The 22,854-nt window shown below is 36.1% G+C and overlaps 2 protein-coding genes across 5 annotated transcripts in view; one reads left to right on the forward strand and one right to left on the reverse strand.

Moving 5' to 3' along the window:
* Nucleotides 1-326: 326 nt before the first annotated feature.
* Nucleotides 327-6,236, reverse strand: LOC148087027 (uncharacterized). 4 transcript variants are annotated; one of them, XM_087783083.1, is made up of 8 exons: nt 6,141-6,236; nt 5,631-5,663; nt 4,741-5,037; nt 3,022-3,246; nt 2,033-2,293; nt 1,938-1,967; nt 674-758; nt 327-566 (listed from the first exon to the last, which is right to left on the reverse strand). In XM_087783083.1, the coding sequence occupies exons 1-8, from the start codon at nt 6,169-6,171 to the stop codon at nt 428-430; spliced, it is 1,101 nt and encodes a 366-aa protein (XP_087639209.1). In that variant the 5' UTR covers nt 6,172-6,236; the 3' UTR covers nt 327-427. The 4 variants fall into 4 exon arrangements, with proteins under 4 accessions (XP_087639209.1, XP_087639207.1, XP_087639208.1 ...); XM_087783081.1 differs by having other exon boundaries at nt 674-774; XM_087783082.1 differs by having other exon boundaries at nt 3,022-3,249.
* Nucleotides 6,237-8,251: 2,015 nt separating this feature from the next.
* The window catches only part of LOC148087028 (capping protein, Arp2/3 and myosin-I linker protein 3-like), a 43,493-nt gene continuing 28,890 nt past the window's right edge, over nt 8,252-22,854 (forward strand). The window contains exons 1-4 of the mRNA XM_087785232.1: nt 8,252-8,364; nt 12,693-12,787; nt 20,802-20,852; nt 20,933-20,992. Of these exons, the coding sequence (XP_087641358.1) occupies nt 8,307-8,364; nt 12,693-12,787; nt 20,802-20,852; nt 20,933-20,992 (264 nt within the window). The 5' untranslated portion in view covers nt 8,252-8,306. The remainder of the gene's footprint in view (nt 8,365-12,692; nt 12,788-20,801; nt 20,853-20,932; nt 20,993-22,854) is intronic.

Consider the following 22,854-nt stretch of genomic DNA (forward strand, 5'->3'; position numbering starts at 1 on the left):
ATCTGTGTAAGTACTTCCTGACATGAGGAGGTGGTAAAGCACACAATAACATGTACTTTTTAGTATGTAGAACCATCATTTTCCCCTCTACAATCTGTTCACTATGGTTTCCAAGACAGAGGATGAGTCATACTTCACCATAATGGAGTAAATGTTCCTCCACCTTTACGTCATAAGTACGATGTTACACTGCTGTGCTATTGAGAAGGATATTTCTTTTTGTTTGATGAAACATTTGACCAACACACAGGTACAAACCTCAAAACCAAGATTACAGAGAGAGAACGTTGAATAATTCAGTGATGCAATCAATTCAAAACATGAAAGTGTGTTACACAAGACATTCTGCTTTATTCGTCTAGAAAAAGGAGAAGGATTTCTTTTTCAAGAAAATACAGATTTTTTTTTTTCTATCACTCACATACATTCATGGATGATGCTGCTTCTCCAGCAGGTTTGACATCTCCATGTCCCACTGCACCTCTGTCAGGTCCTGCTTCGTCACAGGAGGACCAGCAGACGGCGTTTTCTTCCTGGCCATCCTCCAGCAGCTGAACATCTGTTTCCTGAACATAAAAAAAGCAATTTGCCATGTGTTGTGATTCATGTTGTTTATGACCCGAGCGCACTGACAGAAGGATTGACTTGTAAACAATAAAATGTTTTTGCTGACCGGTAGAGATTGAGGAGCAAGGAAACAAGAGGGATGACCAGCAGAAGAACAATCCCACATGAGACAGCAGGCCAGTCCCGGCTGCCTGCAGCACAGAACACCTGTCGTAACCACCGGGTTATCACTGATGTAAGTAAGTAAGTAAGTAAGTAATATATATTTATATATCAGTGTGAAGAGTATAACCATATGTATAGCAGTGTTAACAGAATATTGAATAATTGAATGAACATTTCAAATATTCAAACTTTTTTTCTTTTTTTTTAAATCTTGTTGTTTTTAAGCATTGTTTTTTTTTTATATATAATTGATTCAATGATTGGTGTATTGAAAGGTTGAATTTGTTTTTATTGAATTCAATATTTTACGTATTTAGGTAGAACTTTATTGATCCCTCAGGAAGTCTCCTTCGGGAATTTTTTTTTTTCCAATTAGCCACAGCAAAACAGCAATTGTTCATAAAAATAAATACAAATAAAATAAGAACAAGAACAAAGAGAAATAAAGAGAAAAGAACAAGATGATACAATCTAAGTCTAAAGATAAAGATAAAGAACGTAGATCAAAGAAAAACAACAAAGACAAAGGATACAAAGATTAACATAGAACAGAACATCATGATACTTTTACTCCACTCCTGCCCCTATTTGATAGTCTTATTCCAATAATTCATAAATACAGTTTATAAATTCAATATTTTCTAATTTGTATTCTCTGGAATTTAATACAAACATGTTAAATGGTATATTAGTGCTACTATTTTAATATTGAATGTACAGTAAAAGGTTATGAAGGAAAGAAACATTTAATTCTACAACGTAGTTTTGAATAATAGGAATTTTAATTTCAAACTCTGTCGAAAAAAAATGTAATTAAAAAGGAAATACAACTTCCAATATACAAATGATTGCATTAAATTATTCCATCAAAAAAAATCTAACACTTTCAAATAAACATTATTTAATTAAATAATTCATCTTTAAAGCTACTCTTCAATATAGAAGCTATTTAATTCAATTATTCAAACATTGAAATTCAAAACATTTAAATAAAAAATATTTCAAAATTTTAAATACAAAATACTACCGAGCCCCCAAAGTGCCAGAAAAAAAAGCTAAACGTTTTTTTGTGTATGATGAGGATGTATCCTATTCTTTCTTCATGACCCTTAAGGGGCTCCGTAGCTGACACTGATATACTTCCATATAAAGGAATAAAAACCACACAAAAAACGTCTCATGTGAGAATTTTGTTAAAAGTTTACCTTGATTGACAGACTCTTTTTTATTTGTCCCTAAAAACACAAAATGAACAGTTAAAAATCCACATCTAAGTGATTTAATTTCAAGATAAGTTCACCTTTGACTGACAACCAGCTTCCCTGGCTCTGCAGCAATCCGTCGTTGGACACACACTTGTAGAGTCCTTGATCTGTTTCAGTCGCATGAAACTTCAGATCTGTGGCTCTCTGTCCGGTGTGAGAAGAGTCTGCGGTGATTTCCATATCATCTTTGAAGAACCTCACAGTTCCCAGCGCTCCTTGCCCATGATGGCAGGAGATGAGCACCTCTGTGCCCTCTGGTACCACGAAGGTCGGGGTCTTGATGATGACACCAGCAACTGTGAGGCACAAATAGAAGAGCGTGGATTCAGATTTAAGATGATCAGCTACGGTCAACCAAACTATGGGTGTTAGGAGCTGAAATAATACAAATCATTAATCCAGCGACACTTCAATCAGCACTTCAATATGGTTTAAATTCCATTGAAATTGGACAAATGCTTTTTTTTCATGCCCCCTTTCAATTGACCTGATGGAGTTGACCTTTAACCCCCAAACTCCCTAAAGCCTTCACTGAGAGGTCATTTTCAAGACAATTTGTTTGTCTCTCTGTTTGGGTCACACAAACACAAATCACACACAACATACCTAAACATAGACAAGAAAAACAGACAAAAAAGCTCACACAATCACACACAAACTAAAACATACACAAACGCATGCACACATTAAAACACACACAAGTGTAAACACCCGCTTGCTCACACAAACACAGACATAGCATACATACATACACACGCACACAGAAAGACACAGTCACACACAAAACCAAAAGCACACACACACACGTATATGCACACAGAAAAACTCAATCTTGCCCGCACCTGCATTCACACAGAACACACGTAAATACACATACACATACACACACCCATGCAAGTACGCATGCATATATACTCACACACACACATACACAGACACACAAATAAATATACATACACACACCAGCAAACACATACTAATTTACACACAGTATAGATGTAGAAGTGACTTCAGAAGATCTCACCATCGACTGAAGTGACGAGGACTGCGTTGGTGCGAGCGTCTGTGCTCTCACACCAGAGGAGAACAGTCTGGGGGTCAGAGGTCGTGTAATCATGCTCATCTGAAGATGATCTTTGGGTCCATAGGGTTGTGTTGCTCTGGCTCTCAGGACATGGTAAGGATAAAGGAGAACCTCTGAAGATTTGCCGTGTGTCTTGACTCAAGACAGGAGAAGAAGATGGAGGCTCTGCTGGTCACACACAGAGTACGTTCATGCAAAACGTTCCTCATTTTAGTCATTTTTTTGGCCTTGAGTAGTACTTTATCTCACCAGGGTCATAACTATGGCAACCATCTATATCCTCTGTGACAGGTAATGAAAACACACGCGAATTAACTAATCAGCTGAAAAATCTCTAAGATGTTTACTAGTCAAACATGAATTTATATCACTAGTAAACTAGCTATATCATGTGAGGTCTTTAGTTTACAAGTTTAGTCAAATATTTTCACTTATTGAGTAGTTAAACGAAATATACTATCTCACTAGTTTACTTGTGAAATCCCAAGTTTCATTACTTTATCAGTACCAGGTGTTTGATTAGTGAACTAGTAAGGTACAAAAACCAAGTTAAACAAATAACACACATAAACTAATCACTCGTGAATGAGTGGAGGGGAATAGATGGAGTGTAACTGGTGTGGTAGTTTCTGTGACTGCATGCATGTTAACTGAAAATAAGATGTTACCCAATAATGTGAAAAAATGTCTATGATGCTCGTGATCTTGGAATCAACTACAGCATAAGTAATAATGTACGGTGGATCTTCCTAGTATGCATTATAAATCTCAAAATCTCATAAGTTGACATTCACAATAGACCTTAACTAGTCAGCTAGTATATACTGTCACCCTTTTCTGTAAATATTACCCGTTTTGCCTCTTACCAGTCAACAAGTAGATGTCTTACACTTGCTAGTTAACTAGGAAACATATTTCCTCTTTTTGCACTTGTAAACTTGTTAAACTTAACATGGTTATGTTCCATTTTACCATTTATTTAACTATTTAGAGTCAGACATCTACTAGTTCGCTAGCAAGGGGCAAAACTGGTAACATTTGAAAGGGGAAAATGTTGACTAGTAAACTAGTTAATGACTCTGACTTTGCATGTTAAGATGTATACATGTATGTATTAAGTTTAACAAGAACCATAGTTATTTTTCCACATGTGAACTAGTGGTTAGCTTTTTGTATGATTAGCAATGCCATATATTTTAGACTAGTTAACATACATGCAGTCTTACTAACTAATCTATTTCACTCCATTAGTTCACTGGTGGTTACATATGGAAGTATATCAGTGACATCATAATATTTAATTGATAGAATGTATTAATTTAAATGTGACCTGAACTGAACTGTTTTTTTAAGCATTTCCTTTTTTCTAACCCTAGTGTTATCTCTGGGTCAAGGTGAATATATTCAAAATGCTTTTTTTTTTACACTGTAGAGTTTGATATTATAATTACAATAATTCAAAAATATATACATTCTGAATTCACTATACTGTATATAAAAACAATTACCAAAGTCAACCTGTCAATATAATGAAATATTAAATTCAAGTATTGTATTCAATACATGGGGATGTTGGCCTTCACTAGTAACTCTACCAATCTATCAAGATACCCTTTGCATTTTCACAACGTGACCCAACCTTCAACGACACACACACACCTGACACATGCAGTGTGACTGCCCGGCTCAGGAGCACGGTGGTGAAGTTGTGATCTCTGCGATCAGCTTGGCACCAGTAGACACCGGCGTCGTCCCTCGACACTGCAGTGATGGCGAAGATATCTCCTCGTTTCATGTATCTGGGGTTGAGGTCCAGGGCAGCGTGTGGAGTGTGTCGGAACCACTGGATGCTCCAGACATCAGTGGAGTTGTGCACGTGACACTCCAACAAAACACACTCGTAGAGGAAGACGTCAGAAGCAGGAGGATACAGAGACAGAGTGACCTTGAAAGCATCTGAAAGAATTCGCAGCTAAGATCAGAGCTTTGTGACACTGTGTGAAGATGTTGTGTGTGGAACAGTTGCTACTCAATAGGATCACATGCAGTAATTACATTGCTGTATCTACAAATGTGTGGTTGCAAGTGTATGTATGTGTGTGTATGTGTGTGTGTGTATGTGTGTGTGTTTACATGTGTGTGTGCGTGCATATGAATCTGTGAATGCGTTTTTGCGTGTATTGGTGTGAGTGTTTGGGTCTGTGTGTAACTGTGTATGCTAGTGTGTGTGGGACCTGTGCATGGGTGTGTGGTACATGCATGGGCATGTGTTTTCTCGGTGTGTGTCTGTGCATGTGTGTGTGATCGAGCGAAGTATCCATGTGTGAATGTGTGTCTGTGGTGCATGCTTGCATGTGCGTGTGTGTGTCTTGGGGGGTGTTTATGTGCATGTGTGCGTTTGGGTGTGTGTGTGTGGTGGGTGCATGTGGGTGCGTTTGGGTGTGTGTGTGTGTGTGTGTGTGTGTGTGTGTGTGTGTGGGTGGGTTTGGATGTGTGTGTGTGTGTGTGTATGTGTGTGTGTGTGCGTGTGTGTGTGCTTATGAATGTACCTTCAGTCGCAGCAGCTGGTGCAACAAATGCTCCTGAAATCGAGGTACATGCATGAGTGTATCTTCTTGCGTTAGCACAGTGTGAGGTAACTTTGCTAAATTATCAATTCAGCTGGTGAATCAGGGGTAAAATAACTTAACATAAAACCCACTGGCAGCTCAGATGGCACTTTTTCACATGGCAGCACACGAAACACTCGCCATGGTCCAGTGCTGATTGAAGTCTCGCTGGATTATTTCAATATTAAATGATTATACAACAGAAGCAGCATGGACAGAACATTGGGCTATGTTTAGTAACGACAACCAAACAGGGAAACTTTGGCAAATATTATCATTGTTATCAGAGCAGAGAAATTGTTGGAATGTAAGATGCAAAAGAGAAAGGATCAAAGTCGGTTTGGATACACACTGTTAAAAATATTACATTTATATTCAAAGGATTTTTGTTCCTCCAGATGTATCTTCAATTCTAGCAAAAACTAAAGTTCTTAAATCAAATATACCCACCCAGTAGTGAAGAAACAAGCAGGATGTTCATAATGTCAGATGACTTTTGTTGTTTCCCAAACTGAGTGCAGGTTCAGAGAATCTGCTGCTGGAAACATTGATACTCATCTTAAAAGGACGTTTCCTTCCTCTCACCCGATTAGGAGGCGGAGTCCTGAGACATGAAGTCATCCAAAACCTCTCAAGTAAATGTCAAATACAAACCTCATGAATAAGTTAAATAAATAAAAAATGACCTTTGTCAGGTTAGTTGAGTTTTGTTAGCCGTTGTCTGCATATTGTCAAAAATAACTCAAAAACTGATCAATTTACTTCAATTTATTTAAGAAATTATGGGAAAGTAATGAAGAAAGGTTGTTTACATTTGGGGGATTTCCCACTTTCAATCTGGATCCAGTAATATTTTGAAGATTAGCAACTCTCTGTGGTGGAGAAGAGCTGTTCTAGTACGAGTACATAGTGTTCCATGCAAGTGAGTTCCACATCATTACTGCCAACTGTTGCCCCAATATTTCAAGTGCTAAAAAAGTATTCAATTATATTGATTAAAGAATACATGTTTGGGGATGAATAATTGGAACAAAGAATGGAATGGATTTCAAGTTATTTTGTGTATAAAGGTAACTACTCTTTTGAAACAAGATTTAACTCTTTAGACCGTATGACTTTAACCTCGGAATAAACATAATAAATATGACTTTTATATGATAATATCAAATGTTTTATATACAACTTTTCCTAATAAATGTAATATACACAAATTTAATCTCATAATAATCGTAACGTATACAACATTTATTTTGTAATAAATTTAATATACAACTTTAATCTCATTACAAACATGATATTTACTACTTTAATCTCGTAAAAACTTACTATTTAGGACTTGAATCGTAATATATACGACTTTAATATCATAATAAATGTAATTATAGACAACTCCAAACTTAATAATAAACCTGTTGTATATACATTTTAATCTCATAATAAAAGTATTGTATAAAACTTTGATTTACTTGTAAAATGAATAAATGCAACTTTAATTATTTGCTTTATTATGTAATTTAATATATATGGGTGGGTTTACTCAGGGCACTCCGGTTTCCTCCCACAGTCCATAAAAATACAGAGGTTAATTGAGAACTTTGTGAAATTGTTGGTAGGTATGAGAGCATGTGTGAATGGTTGTCTGTCTTTGTGTGTGCCCTGCTACAGACCGGCGTCCTGTCCAGGGTGTCCCCTGCCTCTCGCCCTATGATTCTGGGGTAGGCTCCAGTCTCCTCGCGACCCCCGGGATAAAGACTTGTTGTCAATGAATGAATGAATGAATGAATATGATCTCGTAATAAATGTAATATAAACACCTTTAGTCTCGAAATAAATGTTAATACGGATATAATATCATAATAAATGTATAAACAACGTTAATGTCTGAGTAAATGTTATTATGGAACTATAGACTTGTAATTAATGTACGACTTCAATCTCAGATATATTACTTTAATCTCGTAATAAATTCAATATAGCGAATGTAATCTTGTACTAAATGTAAGTAAGTAATTAGTATTTATAGAGCACTTTTCAGGACCAGGGTCACAAATCTCTTAAACAATCAAAACAATATTCAATAAAGTATATACTTTAAAGGTCAAGATAATACTGAGAACACAACAGGAGTTCCAGAAAATCAAGGAAAAGCCTGAACAAATAAAAATGTTTTAAGATGTTCATACGAGTTTAATCATACATTTAATATATACAACTTAAATCTCATGTACAACTTTAATTTAAATGCTTGATGAATATTATTGATTTTTATTTCGGGAGGAATCTTTATCTTCGCATTTTCCTCCTGGATTCATTTAAAAAACGACGTCCCTGCTGTGACTGCAATAAATCCATCAGGAGTCTGCGACTGTAAAGCTGGCAGCGCAGGATGGTTAATGGACATCTCTCTCCCAGGTAAGTGCCGCTGCTTCCCGCCTTCCCCTCCTCTGGTCCCTCCCTCCATCCTCCATCCTCCGCCTCCCTCTCCTCCCTCCTCACCCGCTCGTCCTTCTTCCAGGAAGCGGCTCCGGACTGTTGTTCTGCAGGGATGATGCCGAGAAGCTGCACGAGAGCGCGGGAGAATTGAGGGGGTCGCAGCAGAAGGAGGGGGGCGTCAACATGGCTGCCAAGGAGATCCTATCGTTCGGCTTCGTCAGCGTGAACAAGGAGATGACAGGTGGGTAAGCTGGGGGTTCGTGGAGCTCCGTGTCCGGGCTCGCACTCCGCCCGGGGGGGTGTGATGTGTGCAGGAGACTCATGCATTGTTCATGTGGTTCGTGCACGTGGATGGTTCGGGGGGATCACGAGGTGCAGGTAGAGAAGCAGCTGCAGGCCAGCGGAGAGAGGAAGGGGCGTCTATCTATCGTGCATCTGCTGGTCCACGCGTCCACAACCACACCTCGCTCGCATCCCAGAGACCCTTCAGCGACCACCTCTACCGCTGCTTCTGCTGATGAGAAGAAGCGAAAGTAAAAAAAAAAATAAAAAAAATGTTCTTTCTGTGAACAAATGCTTAGCCCCCCTATTATTGAGCGTGAGCGCGCACGGGGACGCGCGCTCCACACGCCAGGGGTAGCAGAGGGTCCACCGCTGCGTTAATGAGTGTTAATGTCTCTATTAGACTCCCAGAGATGATGGATCCAGCAGCTTCTTCTCTGCTGCTCCCGTCTGTCACCCATCAGCCCTCTGTGATCCATGGCCAGCACAGGATCAGGGGGATACAACCAGGGAGACTGTGGGTTGGTCCTGCACCCGCTAAAAAACAAGGTCACCTGAGTGGAGATGTTTTGTTGTTTGGAGTCACAGCTTATTATTCCGTCCTCACACCGGAGACACTGCATTGTCATTCCCTGCTCAGCATGGAGACATCAAGCGTACTTGTTGAGATCTAAACTCCCTTCCAGGGATGAAGAGGTGTTTGATGTCCAAAGACTTTCTTCAGAACAAACAAGTTGAAAAATCATTACCTTTCCAGCTTATATCAATCTCAATCTCTTTTTTCTGTGCTCGGTCGGCATCTTTGTATGGACGAGAGGATCCGTACACGAGAAACTTGTAGAGCAGACCTGGGTAAACATGTGACCCATCGACTACATGTACGTGGTCAAAGATCACGTAGAGACTAACTATTTTATTTTCCATTTATTTATTTTGTTCGTGACTAGTCTATTAAAATGAGGATATGGTTTTCATTTTTGGGACTTCTGTATTGATTGACACTCAAAAATATTTAATTCAATTTTTATTTTTTTATATTTGAGAAAAATAGTTCATTTATATCAGATAAACAGTAAAAAATATAATTAAATAATCATTTTAGCCTGTTAAGCTTGGTTTTTATGCCGTTGGCTTCTTTGTTTTTGAGAGCCCGTCAGAACAACCACTGAATAAAAAGTGAGGAAATTTTAACCAACAACCCACCACTGTTGTAGAGAATCACTTATGTGTGCACGTGAGACTGGTTCATTAAAAAAGACTTTAAATGTTTCAAGATGCATTGGAAAGGGTTACAAACTGTGAACCACAAAATCAATTCTGATAATATCAGATCATCTTTTTTGTTTCCACAATGTAACAATTTGTTTAGTCACAACACTAGTGAATTATTTAACATACAGTACAGTTTAAATTGTAAAAACATAACATTATAATAATAATAATATAGTTTCACTGTTACTGTTACATAAATCCTACACAAATAATTCTTTCTCAAAAAACAGACTTTTAAAAAGAACATTGTATTGTTTTAATTATTCTCATCACATGTCCATGTTTATGAATCAAACAAAAGTTTAATTTCTTTTATAAAATCCTGATTATTATGTGTCCCGCAGTATTTTCTACAGGTAACCTTATCTGGCCATTTCACCATGGAAACAACCCATACTTGTTGAGCTCTGAAATTCCCCTGCAGGGACGAAGAGATCTTTCATGTTTGTGAGGCTGAATCACTTTCTACAGACACAAACAAGTTGACAAATCAATGCATTTCCAGAATATACCGCTTTCTCTCTCTCTGTTTTTTGTGCTCGGTCGGTATCTTTCTATAGATATTTTTCTAACATTTTATACCCTGGCTGTTGTGAGGGGCCATCAAACCAAAGTATGAAACCAAGCTAAATATGCAAAGTTTTATTTCACTTTCTTTTCTTTTATATCTGATATAAAAGCATTTTTTCCATTTTTTTATATTCACTTTAATCTTTTTGAGGGACAACAAATACTGGAAAAAGTGACAAGTAAAAGTCAATTTCCCGAAGGAGACCTCTTGAGGGATCAATAAAGTTTTTACCTTACTTTGCCGGGGTCTTTTTTGGAGGAAAAGATTAAACATACAGTTAAAAAAAAAGTTATTTTATATATAATTACACAATTAACATGAAACGATTCTCTTTATATAAAACCTGAAATTTTCCACTTAATTTTAATTATACTCATTGTATTTCCATGTTTTAAAACAAATAAAAGTTTAATTTACTGCTTGTTCAACTATATTTTATGCAGGTAACATTTTCTATTAAAAAAACAGTGTTTAAAAACAGCTGAGCCAAGGTCTAAAGCAGGCTAATTCGCACGTCATTTATACAGGATGTATTTGATATTTTTGATGGTTAGACAGAGTAATGAACCTTACCACAAGTTTGCACTATACACAGATGCAACACTAATAGACTCAGGGACTCATTCATTCCTCGTGCTATTGGATTGTTTAATTCTGAGTTTGGGGGCAGGAGTGGAGTGAAAAGATGATTGCATTCCATGGTAATCTTGGTATCTTTCTTTTTTTGTTATTTTTCTTTGATCTATGTTCTTTATCTTTTTATTTAGATCGTGTCATCTTGCACTTTCTTTTTGTTGCACTTTGTTCTTATTCTTGCTTCATGAATCTATTGTCTGTGTTGCTGAGAGATGGATCAATAAAGTTGATCTAATCTAATCTATATTAATAGAAAACCTTTGTTAAAATTGGGTTGTTTTTGTAAAGTGAATGCTTTATTTGCTAGCTTAGCTGGCTAATAACCATGCTAGCTTATTTCATACCAAGGTTAGAATAGAAAATAGAAAATGTTTATTCATGTTAAAGTCACTACTTTTTTAAAACTTATTTAAGTCTGCAAATAATTATCTGACCTATTGTTGCAGAAATTGAGGACATATTTTAAGAATGTTTTAAATTAAATTTCTGATTTTTTTCTTAAATAAACTATGTCCGTTGCGGGGTAACAAAATAATGTATCTGTAAATCCCCCCAAAAAGACACTGTCTCACTAAGAAAGTATATATATATATAAGTATAATTGTGATTTAAAAAGGGCCTCTTCTCTTCTTTCTGATAATGAAAGACCGGTAAATATATTGTTCGACATGTGACTCAAACCTTTTAAAATATTTCGTCCCCTTGAGTGATAGTGATAACCAAGTCCTAGATACTTATAGAAATGCAAAATGGAAATGTGGGCTCAGTTCCCTGCAAAACATCTTCGCATCTGCTTTTCATTTCCTCTTCAGGCGGTTATCCAAGAGTGGAGTTTTTGTGTCATTGATCATATAAATGATGATAATTGCAGGGTTAAGTTAACGACCCCCTTGTGTGTGTGAATATGTGGAGAATTATCCCATTTATGTAACAAACGCACACATGGCTACTTTATAAAGCACCATCAGTGATCAGGCCGTGGAGATGAGTTGTTTTCTTCTGTCCTTTAAAAGATGCTTAATAGATGTAGAGATGCTTGGAGTGTACTCTGAAGCCATCTTTTCCTGCAGCTCAACATGTTATAATTCCTTCAGGCAAGAGGTGTGGGGGGGCACTTAGGTAATGTCAGGGGTCACCGCTCTGACACTGACTTTGTTTGACAAGAACGCTTCATCGGGACACACTCAGTGATATGAATTTACCTCGAGCAGTTTAGAATAAAACATGGCTGCTTAAGAACAAGTGTTGTGAGACGACAGGGAAGCTACAGTTTTTAGTTGTGGATGCTCCTGTACTTCAGGGTCATCAGAATATTTAAGATTAAAATGTAACATTTTAAATCCCAACTTTTTCTTATTGAAATATTTTGTAAGTATTGATTATTATTATTATTATTATTATTATTATTATTTTAGATAATTGAATTTTATAGATTCTATATTAAAAGATTCACTTTTTTATTTTTTTATTTTTTATTCAAAATGAATGAGGGGTTTTTTTTACACTTAGAGTTTGATATTGTATATAAAATAATTCAATTTATAATATATATATATATAGAAGAAGCAAGGATTAAAAACCATAAAATAAACCTCAATTAAAAATAAATTTCAATTAAAGAATTAAAGAATTAAAAAATGAAGAAAAAAAAATTCACACATACTATTTTGAGGGGCAAAAAAAACAGTTATACTATAATTCAGCTAATAATAATATTAATTACACAATGAAAGCCTGTTATTTTCCCCAACTTTTTCTTGCAACAAATGAAATGATAGTAACATATTGTTTGATTCTTTTCTTTACAGAAAGCATCAGGAAGATAACGGATAAATCGCCGATCAAATTTGCTTGTGGCATCAAACTCGACACCAAAAGTGGGAAAACTGAGGACAGGATTCTGGTAAGTTGCTAATTCAGTTACACGCTCAAGTGTCAATCATCGATGCACGACGAAACCTCCGTCACGGCGCTATTGGATCTGCACCATTAGTCATAACAGCAGGCATTTGTGTAGATGGACTGGACAGCAGGAGGTAATGTCTGAGTGTGTTGGTCACTTACTGGACGCATTACCGCTCAGAGTGCTGCTGGACAGACCATGATGGAGACGCTCGGACCGCTCCATATATTAGTGTATAAAAACAGACTAAACAGCAACATCAGGAAAAAACACAAAATTAATAAATAACAATACAAATTTTAAAAAAAGTAGTCATCCATGAGATACCCAGGAGCTTTACATATATAAAATATACCAAAGTGCCTTTTTCCTTCTTTTTACACAATGTTTAATTATAAATAACAAATACTCCCAACACTCCTAACAAATACTCTTATCCCAAAGATAATCATCAAGAATACATTTGTGAGGTGAGATTTATAAATTTAATGGTAAATTTGTTTGCGTAAACAATTGTCATTTATTTTGAAATGTTGGACATTTCATAAAATACACCAATTTGGCTTTTTCATCCTTTATATATTAAATTAATAATACTTTCATCAAAACTATTGTTATTTCAACCCTTGTGTTATCTTGGGGTCAAGGTGACCCGAAAGCCCCGAAAACAAATGTCGTTGTTTTAGCCCTTGTATTGCTTCTGGGTCAAGGTGATTGTTATGTTCACCTTGACTCAGAGTCAACACAAGGAATACCACAAACACATTTGTTTTCAGGCCTCTGGGTCACCTTGATCCTAAAGATAATACAAGGGTTATAGATATTCTAGAAATGTGTTGATTGACAAGCGTGGTACTTAAATATAAATACATAATGTCCCTTTTTGTTGATTTAATTGCAATGTTTTTTTTATTTAATAAAATAATACTTCAACATAAAAAAAATATATTATTACACTTATTGTATAAACAATGTTAATTTAAATACATTACATTAGAAAATGTACTTAAGCCCCGCCCACTGAAACCACTTTTTTTCTGGAGATTTAATCTAATTTGCAAAAAAAAGGTCCGTTCTAAACATTATTTGTTCTGCTTATTTCTTCCTTTCCTTCAAAATCAGTTTGACTCTCTTTTCTTCATCCTAAACTATTTCCCAAAAGAGATCTCCAGAGGGTTTAATGAAGTTTATCTATCTAACTATCTTATCTTAAACACTGGCATCTTTACAAGTCACTGTTCCAACATGAACAAGAATCTACAATAACCATGTGATGGGCCACATATAATGACTCGTGTTAGAACCACTTTACAGAAAATACTTGATCATGTAAAGACGTTATGAGGTGGGTTTGAAGACAGTTCTCTGAGTAACTCAGTCATCCATTATACAGTAGTTTAAAGATGATTTAAAGGAAGACATTTCCTGCCTTACTTTATGAAGAGTGTTGAAACAAAGCACAACGTTAAAATAAATGTATTTCTGTCTGATGCCTTTTAAAGCAAAGAACTGAGCAAAGAAATGAGAAAGAAAAACAGGTAAAGTAGTGTAGATTTTGTGAGCTAGCTCAAATGTGTCGTGACGGATTTAGCATTATAGATTGAATGAGGTGAAAATGGAGAATTCAAGAGGAGCTGAGGTAGAAAATTGACTGTCATTCAAAAGGAAGGACAGGAAGATATTTTTAAGATGTTGCAGCTTTAAAATAAACTGGATTGGATGAGGTGAAAATAGAGAATTCAAGTGGAGCTGAGGTAGAAAATTAACTTTCATTCAAAAGGAAGGACAGAAAGATATTTTGAAAGATGTTGCAGCTTTAAAATAAATTCACCAGTGATTTGTCATTTTACTGTTAAACTCAATAATCAGTGTCAAACTAAGCTTGTAAAAATGCTTTTTAGTCAAGTTTTCGGGTGATGGTTTTTAATTTACTATCTTTAATTGTTTTGATGGAATTTGTTAATTAGATACCTATTTTATGATATGGTTTATTTATTCTCCTTATTCATTTGTATTGAAAATAATTTTGAAGGAGTCAGTAGATCCATCAAGCGCAGAGAGAGGAAGATCGTTCCAAAGCTTAGGAGCAACAGGAAGGATTTCTCTTCTCTGGTCCTGAACCGTGTGCGAGGAACCATCAGTAGATTCTGATCCACAGACCTCAGAGCCAGAGCTGGAGTATAAGGCTGGATCAGATCACTGGTGCAAGGAGGAGCCTGACCATGAATAGCTCTGAAAGTAAGAACCAGAATTTTAAAGTTGATCCTGAAAGAAACTGGCAGCCAGTGAAGAGTTTTAAGGACCAGAGAAATGTGAGTTCTTCTACTTGAGCTTTGTGACCATGGTCTGGAAAAGCGCTATACAAATAAAAATGACTTACTTAATTACTTACTTATATAACAGTATTTTCCAGTGAATTGTTTTAGTGTTATTTGACTTGCTAAGGTTTGTAAAATAATACAATAATAAATAAAAACACTGTGCCTTTTAATTTAATTTAAAAAACAAAAAACTTTATTTCAATTATATATTTAAATTTATATATATATATATTTTTGTTATATTCGTTTTATTTTTATTTCTGTTTATCTTTTTTTTTAATAACAGATACTCTAAAGAAATACAATTATTGTTACATTAAAGATCATCATTGTGAATATATTTGTGATTGTGATATATTTTTCAATTTATTTATTTGTTGCAAACACGTTTCATAACATTGACCTGCTGGAAAATTATAAATGCAAAACTGTTCTTTTTTTCATTCCTTTGATAAAAAAAAAAACATTTTTTAAATTAAAAACGAATACTTCCAAAACACTTTTTTAATGTAACCTTTTAAATTAAAATAAAAAATACTTCCAACATAAAAAACATTTCATGACAATTAGTTTCCCTTTTATTTCTCACTATCCGTCAGCTGCTCAAGACGGTATATATGTGACACAAATGGGTTAAGCTCTCACTGTGCACAACATATTTGAGCTTCTCTGTGGACAGAAGCTTCAGTAGATAATGAGTGATTAGAGTGCTATTATCCAGAAACACTGTGGATTACATTGTTTTTAAATAAAAAAAAACATTTGGTATAAACTGATGAAAGATTCTGGTTTAGTTTCCTTGTCAAAAATATCAGAATTCCTCTGATTCTTCATTTTTTAAGCTTAAAAAAAATGTGTGTTTGAACCTTAAGAATATTATTTACCTACCCCTCCTTTATTGTATCTTCATTAGCCCACTTATGTTATCGCAGGTTGTTTTTTTTATCCCCAAGCTAATGGCTTCGATGGGGAGTTTCTTCCCATCATATGTAATGGAACTTTTAAAAACTTACTGAATCCTTGGCCCCGATTCACTTAAAGTGTGATCTCAGTATGACACGACAAAGTCCCACAACTTTTCTTTCATGATGTTTGATTCTGGGATGCTTTCATCAGTGTATTCAAAACCGTGTTAATGAGCGCTGCCAGCCATCGGAGCGCTATCTGGGTCAATCACTGATCTTGCCCAGGACCAGAACTTGGACTGGACTCTGGAAGAAAGATCCATTTAGTGGCTCCTGTTTGATCGCCCTGAGGCGCAGTGGAAGTTCATCACCTGCCGAGTGAGGCTTCACCTCCTTCAAGCTTCAGCGATTCATCATGTCGGAAGAAAAGCTACGGCGTGCTGACAAGTTTGCATGTTCAGCCTTTCATATGCTGACTTAAATGTGTCAGATCGCAACATTCATCACGTCTAGTAACCAACTTATTGAGCATTTTCTCTGCTTATTAGCTGCTGACCTGGAAAGAATGTCTCTCCTGCTGGGAGCTGTAAAAAAAAATGTATCGAACGAAACGACGTTTGGGGTGATATACTGCAGAGCAATTAAATATTTATTTTTATTTAATCTTGTCTTTGGAATTTAAGGTATTCAGCTTTAAAAGAAGAAATGCAAGAAGGACTGATTGTTTCAACACTTCAAAAACTAATTTAATTATCCATTATTCTTTAAAATTTCAAGCCAGTAAGACTCAAATCATTTTTCTAGTTTTTGGCTTAAGGGTAAAGAATATTGAAAAGCCTAAAAGAGAGTAAATAGTCAAAAATCATTTGGATGGAAATGAATTTGAACTGGAATAAACAGGATGTATGATTGCGTAACAAGTGGGCAGCTGAAGCGTGTGATTTGTGGCATGGAAATTCATATAAAGAAGTTTTAAAATAAAATGAGCCTCTAGATCAGGGGTTCCAAATTCAATCACACAAGGGGCCAAAATTCTGTGTTGCGGGCTAAACAAATGTACATTTACTTAACAGGAAGTATGATTTTTATAGGCTTTGTTTAACTTAATAATCTCTGTGTTTGTTCTCCTTCAACAAACACATTCTCTAATCTTATCTGAGTTAAGTGACTATATCAATCTATATCAATGAATCTACTTTAATTTTGAGATAGGCCAAACAAAATCGATGTGCCTGCTGCATTTGGACCCCAGGCCTTGGGTTTGAAAGATGTGCTACATTCAGAATCAAGACTTCTGTTATAGATACTCTAGCTAAAAAAAACATTTGTTTTCTTTAGCATTTGGCAGAGATGGATAACATTGTTTTGTTATATATTGAAATATGATTCTGTGATTATTTTGAGTGTGCACTAGTGCTCCTTCACACAACATGTTTGCCTTTTTTATATTTTTGTATTAAAACCTTCAATAAACTGGTCGCAGCTGGCCGTTTCTAAGCAATTTAGTATAATTCAGGGGTCCCAAACTGTTGGCAAACTGTATGTCATGGCATTATATTTACGACCGACCCTAAGATAAAAAGAGAATAAACAAATTATATATTTTGTGTTTCACTCATTTTTACTAGTTTAAAGTATTTTTTTTATGTAAACTTGAGTGAAAGATTCCCAGGCTAAAAAATACCATAATTTTTCAAAACAAAACACCTTTCAGACAGTAAAAATTAAGGCTAATTATTTGGTGGGGAAAAACTAAAATGCTTGATGGAGTTATACCGTACAAGTCCTAGTATAGTTAACCAACCCAAACACTTACAGTCAACATAATTAGACCAGGCCAACATGACATGAATTGTTGAGTAGAAGATTGATTTGAAAAAAAAAAAATCTCAACTTGTAAATTGTAAACAAATAAAAACCTTTAAAAAAGAAAAACACAGTTGGAATGGACAAAATAACAAATAATTACATATAAATATCACATGAATTAGAGTGTAAAAATCTAAATTAAATAGACAAAATATATATATAAAGAATTAAACCAAATAATACGATAATAAACAGGAACTAAGTTTTGGCTAAATCAATGGAATGTGTACAAATGTTTTTTTTCACTTTTTAATACAAAAAAACAAACAAAAAAAACGCTGTCTGGCTCTCGGCCTCCGTCCACATTTGTTTCTGCCGCCACCTACTGTAGGATCAGTGTAAATCTTTCTCTCAAAACACCGAACACTGAAATGAATACTTCAGGGAAGAAAATCTTCACTAAAAATCGACTCAAATGTATTTTAGAATATATGAATTCATTAATCACTCAGTTGAGATACAAAATAAAAATATAATTGAAGAAACTGTTCTTTGCAACCCAGCAGACCTGTTAAGTGAGTTTGCCGAAGTTAATCAATGAATAAATATTTTAGAAAGATTATCAACTTTGGGCTTTCATTTTCAGTGTTTACAGATGAAAACAAGTTCAAACTGAATTTGCACTTCAATAAAAAAAGAATAGCAGCCAACTAATAATAAATCTGTCATCCTTGTATACTTAACAAAAAAGTTTGGCTGGATCGGAATGAAAACAGGTTGGTAGTAAGAAACCACAATGTGTCAAAGTTGCGGTCGTACTTTGACAGCGAGTTAGAAATAAAATGAATTTTGTACACTAGTCTCAGCCAAGCTGTCACAAAGTGAATGTGTGAGGCGGCTCTCCTGCATAATGTCACCACCACAACTCTAATGATGAAGGCTCACTTTGGAGTTGATTTCCTGCTGCGTCAGCATGATTCGTTCGTGTTTACCGGAACTTTCTCTGCTAACTAGCACGTGCGACTGCCTCGCTCGTACCTGATGTAGTCTTTTTAATCTCCGGCTTCAAACCGGGCTTTGAACCACCCACCTTGTCCTTCCGCTTTGAACTGCCAATCGCTCCATCTCACATGCACATTTGGGCCGACATAATTCCAGACACCTAACTCCAACACTGAGTGGGTGTCAGGGTCTGTCATCATTCGCCTCTGACATCCACGTCCCGGAGAAAAACTCTCTTCACTGTGGAAGAGATGTAATTGAATTCTTGCTTTTCATTGTGGAGGGTTACACGCAGCGTCCCGGGGGAGCCTTTTAACTTTGCCTGTCAGAAACAATCTAGTAAATGATCATGAGCGATGGAGCTGAAGGAGGAAATAAACCAGGGGTGATCATCAGATGATTAGTGAAGAATGACATGTTTTCTAAGTCAAGTAAGGGTTCATTCACCTGACTGTCTTTTGCCACCAAATAATAAAAAATAATAAGTTAGAGCAGAAATGCAAGTGAATGTACCTGCCAGCCACCAAAGCTACTTCATATGATATCATTCTACGTTGTCATGTGATCTTATGCGCATCCCATGATTGGCCAAAAGTTTGATCAAATAGCTCTGGACCTGATAATAATTCATTTATTTTTAAAAGAATGCATTATTTAAATGTAATGATTACAAGGAAAAAAAAGATTGAACAATTAAATATATAAATTACTGAGTATAGAAAACTGAATTTAATTATTCAAAAAAAATTAATTATATTGTTTTTTAATAAAAGAATAAAATATAAAAGTTTCCAACTAGAAAAGTTAATTTCAACCACTCAGTATTATCGGGAAATTGGATGTAAGTATAAGTGTGTGTGTGAATCGTTGTATGTATTTCAGTGCCCTGGGACAGACTGGTGCCCTGTCCAGGGTGTCCCCCGCTTCTTTCCCAAAGAAATTGGGAAAATCTCTATGTATATCCTTCCCACAGAAATCATAATAAAAAGAGCTTATGTCTTATTTGACCACAGCAGATCTGGGCATCATCTGCATAACCTTTTAATTTAAAATTTAAAAAATTACATTTAAAAAAAAGAAAAACATTTTTTTGGCCCTTCCATCTTTTGTTGGCCCCTTAAAAGTGTCACAGCATTTCAAAATAATCAAAAAAGGAGCCAATACCTTTCAGTACGTCTGGGAACTCAGACTGTCATCATGATACAGTGTCTTCATTTTTGAAAATACCTTTAATTTCAAAATCATTTTCAAACTGAGAGTGACATCTATTGGTCTTTAAAAATGAAGACACTGTATCATGATACCTCATCCAGTGTTTCATGAAGCTTATTTTACCCATCAGTACAAGCTATATATGAGGCAGAAAATGTGTCATTTTCATGGTCCTAGTCTGTTCTCACTGAATAATAGTCGACTACACAGATAAGGGCCGTAATAACTGTAAAGGGCTTCTCCGTATTTTCTTTGCTTTTAAATGAGAACAATAAAGAATCTGAACTTGAAGATCAGATGATGTTTAGAGGTCAGTGGTGAAAGTCAATCAGAAGATGATTTTAATTTGTCAGCACTGAGATGGAGTGAGTGAGCATACATCTTGCATCCCCACCATGTGAAGGGCAACTATAAAGTATCCCACTTTGTGTACTGGTGTGTTTAGCTCCACAGTTTGACTCAGCACATGCATAAGGCAGTTCATCCTCCGACAAGAAATGTAATTATAATGAAATTACAGCTGCTATCTGGTGAGTGCAACACAAAGTGTCATTTCTCAGCTGCTACAGCAGCTTGTTCATCTATGACTGACAGTCAATTTGTCTCTGACACAGAAGCTTTTAGCCGGATCGATCCATGAATATGGAAAAGACTCTTCACTTCTCTCTCATCATTACCAGGGAGACTCTCGAGACTGTCTTCTTCTCTCTGTGACGTGCAGCACATTTTTCCACAGTTATGATTCAATGTTTGTCTTTCCGGCAGGTCCTGACAACATGGCGTCTGTATTTCCTCGCCCCGAAGATACCTGCTAAGGTAATTCTGGCCACACTTTCAAATGTCACACTGCTGACATCTAAACTTGTCTTTCTGTTTTATCACGTATGTTGCAACAGGTAGAAACTACGTTCAACTTCTTGGAGATCCGAGCCTTAAATTCTCATCCTGACCATCAGGTAAACCTTTTTTTCTCAATCTCATCTTGTATTATACATTACTTTCAGTGGAACTGTAAAGATTTTTTAATTCTTTTTTTTTTTTAAATAACTCAACAATATGGCAGGTAGAGAATAAAGAATGTGAGTCATGTGTTCAATCAGAAAAGCCCACCCGCGCCGCTCACAGAAGTAACAATGGAAGACCAAAATAAAATAGAAGTCCAGCACTTTTCACATGCTCACCATGTTCGTCATGCAGCAACTCAATTGTAACCCTAACAACCAACTTGAACAGACATTGACAATAAGATGGAGTGTGTGCAATCTTGTTTTGGACAGATCCATACCTTGGTATTGTCTTCACTGAAATGATAAATACAGTATTATTTTGTAAATGCTCCACAAGGCTCCTGACTACTGAGCAGTTCAGAGTAATACTACGAAGTCTGGCGTAGTAATACTACAGAACCTTACAGACGAATACTACAAAACCTGGCTCAGTAATACTGCAGAACCTAGCAGGTTAGTCTCACCGAGTAATATTACTAGGCCAGGCGTAGTAATACAACGTAGCCTCATGAAGTAATACTACAGAATGCAGAGTAATTCTCTGGAACCCTGCAGGATATTACTACAAAGCGTTTTGTAGAAATACTATGGAGCCTTGTGGTAGCTGCTGCATAGCTAAATCAATTTACTAAAACATTTTCATAGATTTTGGAGCGACGTGTACCACAAAAAAAAAAGTACAATCAAAATTAATACTTAATGAATACCGGATTATAAGGCACTCAGTCGATTTAGTCCATACATTTGGTGCTTAGACAAGGAAGTTAATGAATAACTTTATTTTGGATAATTTATTTATTCGTAGTAAAAATGGAAACAGTTTTGATTACAAACAAAAACATGAAAATATAAGTAATAAGTAATGTCTATCAAAAGCTTGTTTTGAATCTCTTGTGTGCACATATTTAGATTTATTTATCTACACTGAACAAAAATCTAAACGCAACTCTCTTTGCTCGCGTTTTCTGTTTCACAAAACATTTTCTACATACACAAAACAACCATTTCTCTCGAGTATTGTTCACAAATCTGTCTAAATCTCTGATAGTGAGCTCTTTCCCTTTACCGAGATAATCCACCTCACAGGCGTAGCAAATCCAGATGCTGAGTAGACAGCATGATTATTGCACAAGTGTGCCATAGACTGGCCACAATAAAAAGCCACTCTAAAATGGTCTGTTGTATCACACAGCACAATGCCACAGATGTCACAAGTCTTGAGGGAGCATGCAATTGGCATGTTGACAGCAGGAATGTCCACCGGAGCCGTTGCTCCACCTCCAAAGGTGTTTCAGAGAACATAGCGGTACATTCAACCAGCCTCACAATGACGTCCAACCACAGCAGCCCAGCATGTTCATCTCCAAGATCGCCACTCAAACAGCTGCTGCAACAATCGGTTTGCATAACCAAATAATATCTGCACAAACTGTCAGAACCCGTCTCAGGGAAGCTCATCTGCATGCTCGTCGTCCTCATCGGGGTCTCTACTTGACTCGTCGTTGTAACCGACTTGAGTGGGCAAGTGTTCACATTCGAAGGCGTCTGGCACGTTGGAGAAGTGTTCTCTCCACGGATGAATCCCAGTTTTCACTGTTGAGCGCAGATTTTCAACAGGGCGGTGGCGATGTGTGTGTGATTGGTTTTCTGATGTCAATGTTTTGGATCGAGTGGCCCTAGGTGGTGGTAGGGTTATGGTGAGGGAAGGCGTATGTTATGAATTAAGAACACAGGTGCATTTTATTGATGGCATAGAGATACTGTAAAAAGTATTCTGAGGCGCATTCTTGTGCCATAAATCCAAGAACATC

Source organism: Callionymus lyra, chromosome 2 (assembly GCF_982586985.1).
Source record: "Callionymus lyra chromosome 2, fCalLyr1.hap1.1, whole genome shotgun sequence".
Taxonomy (NCBI): Eukaryota; Metazoa; Chordata; class Actinopteri; order Syngnathiformes; family Callionymidae; genus Callionymus; species Callionymus lyra.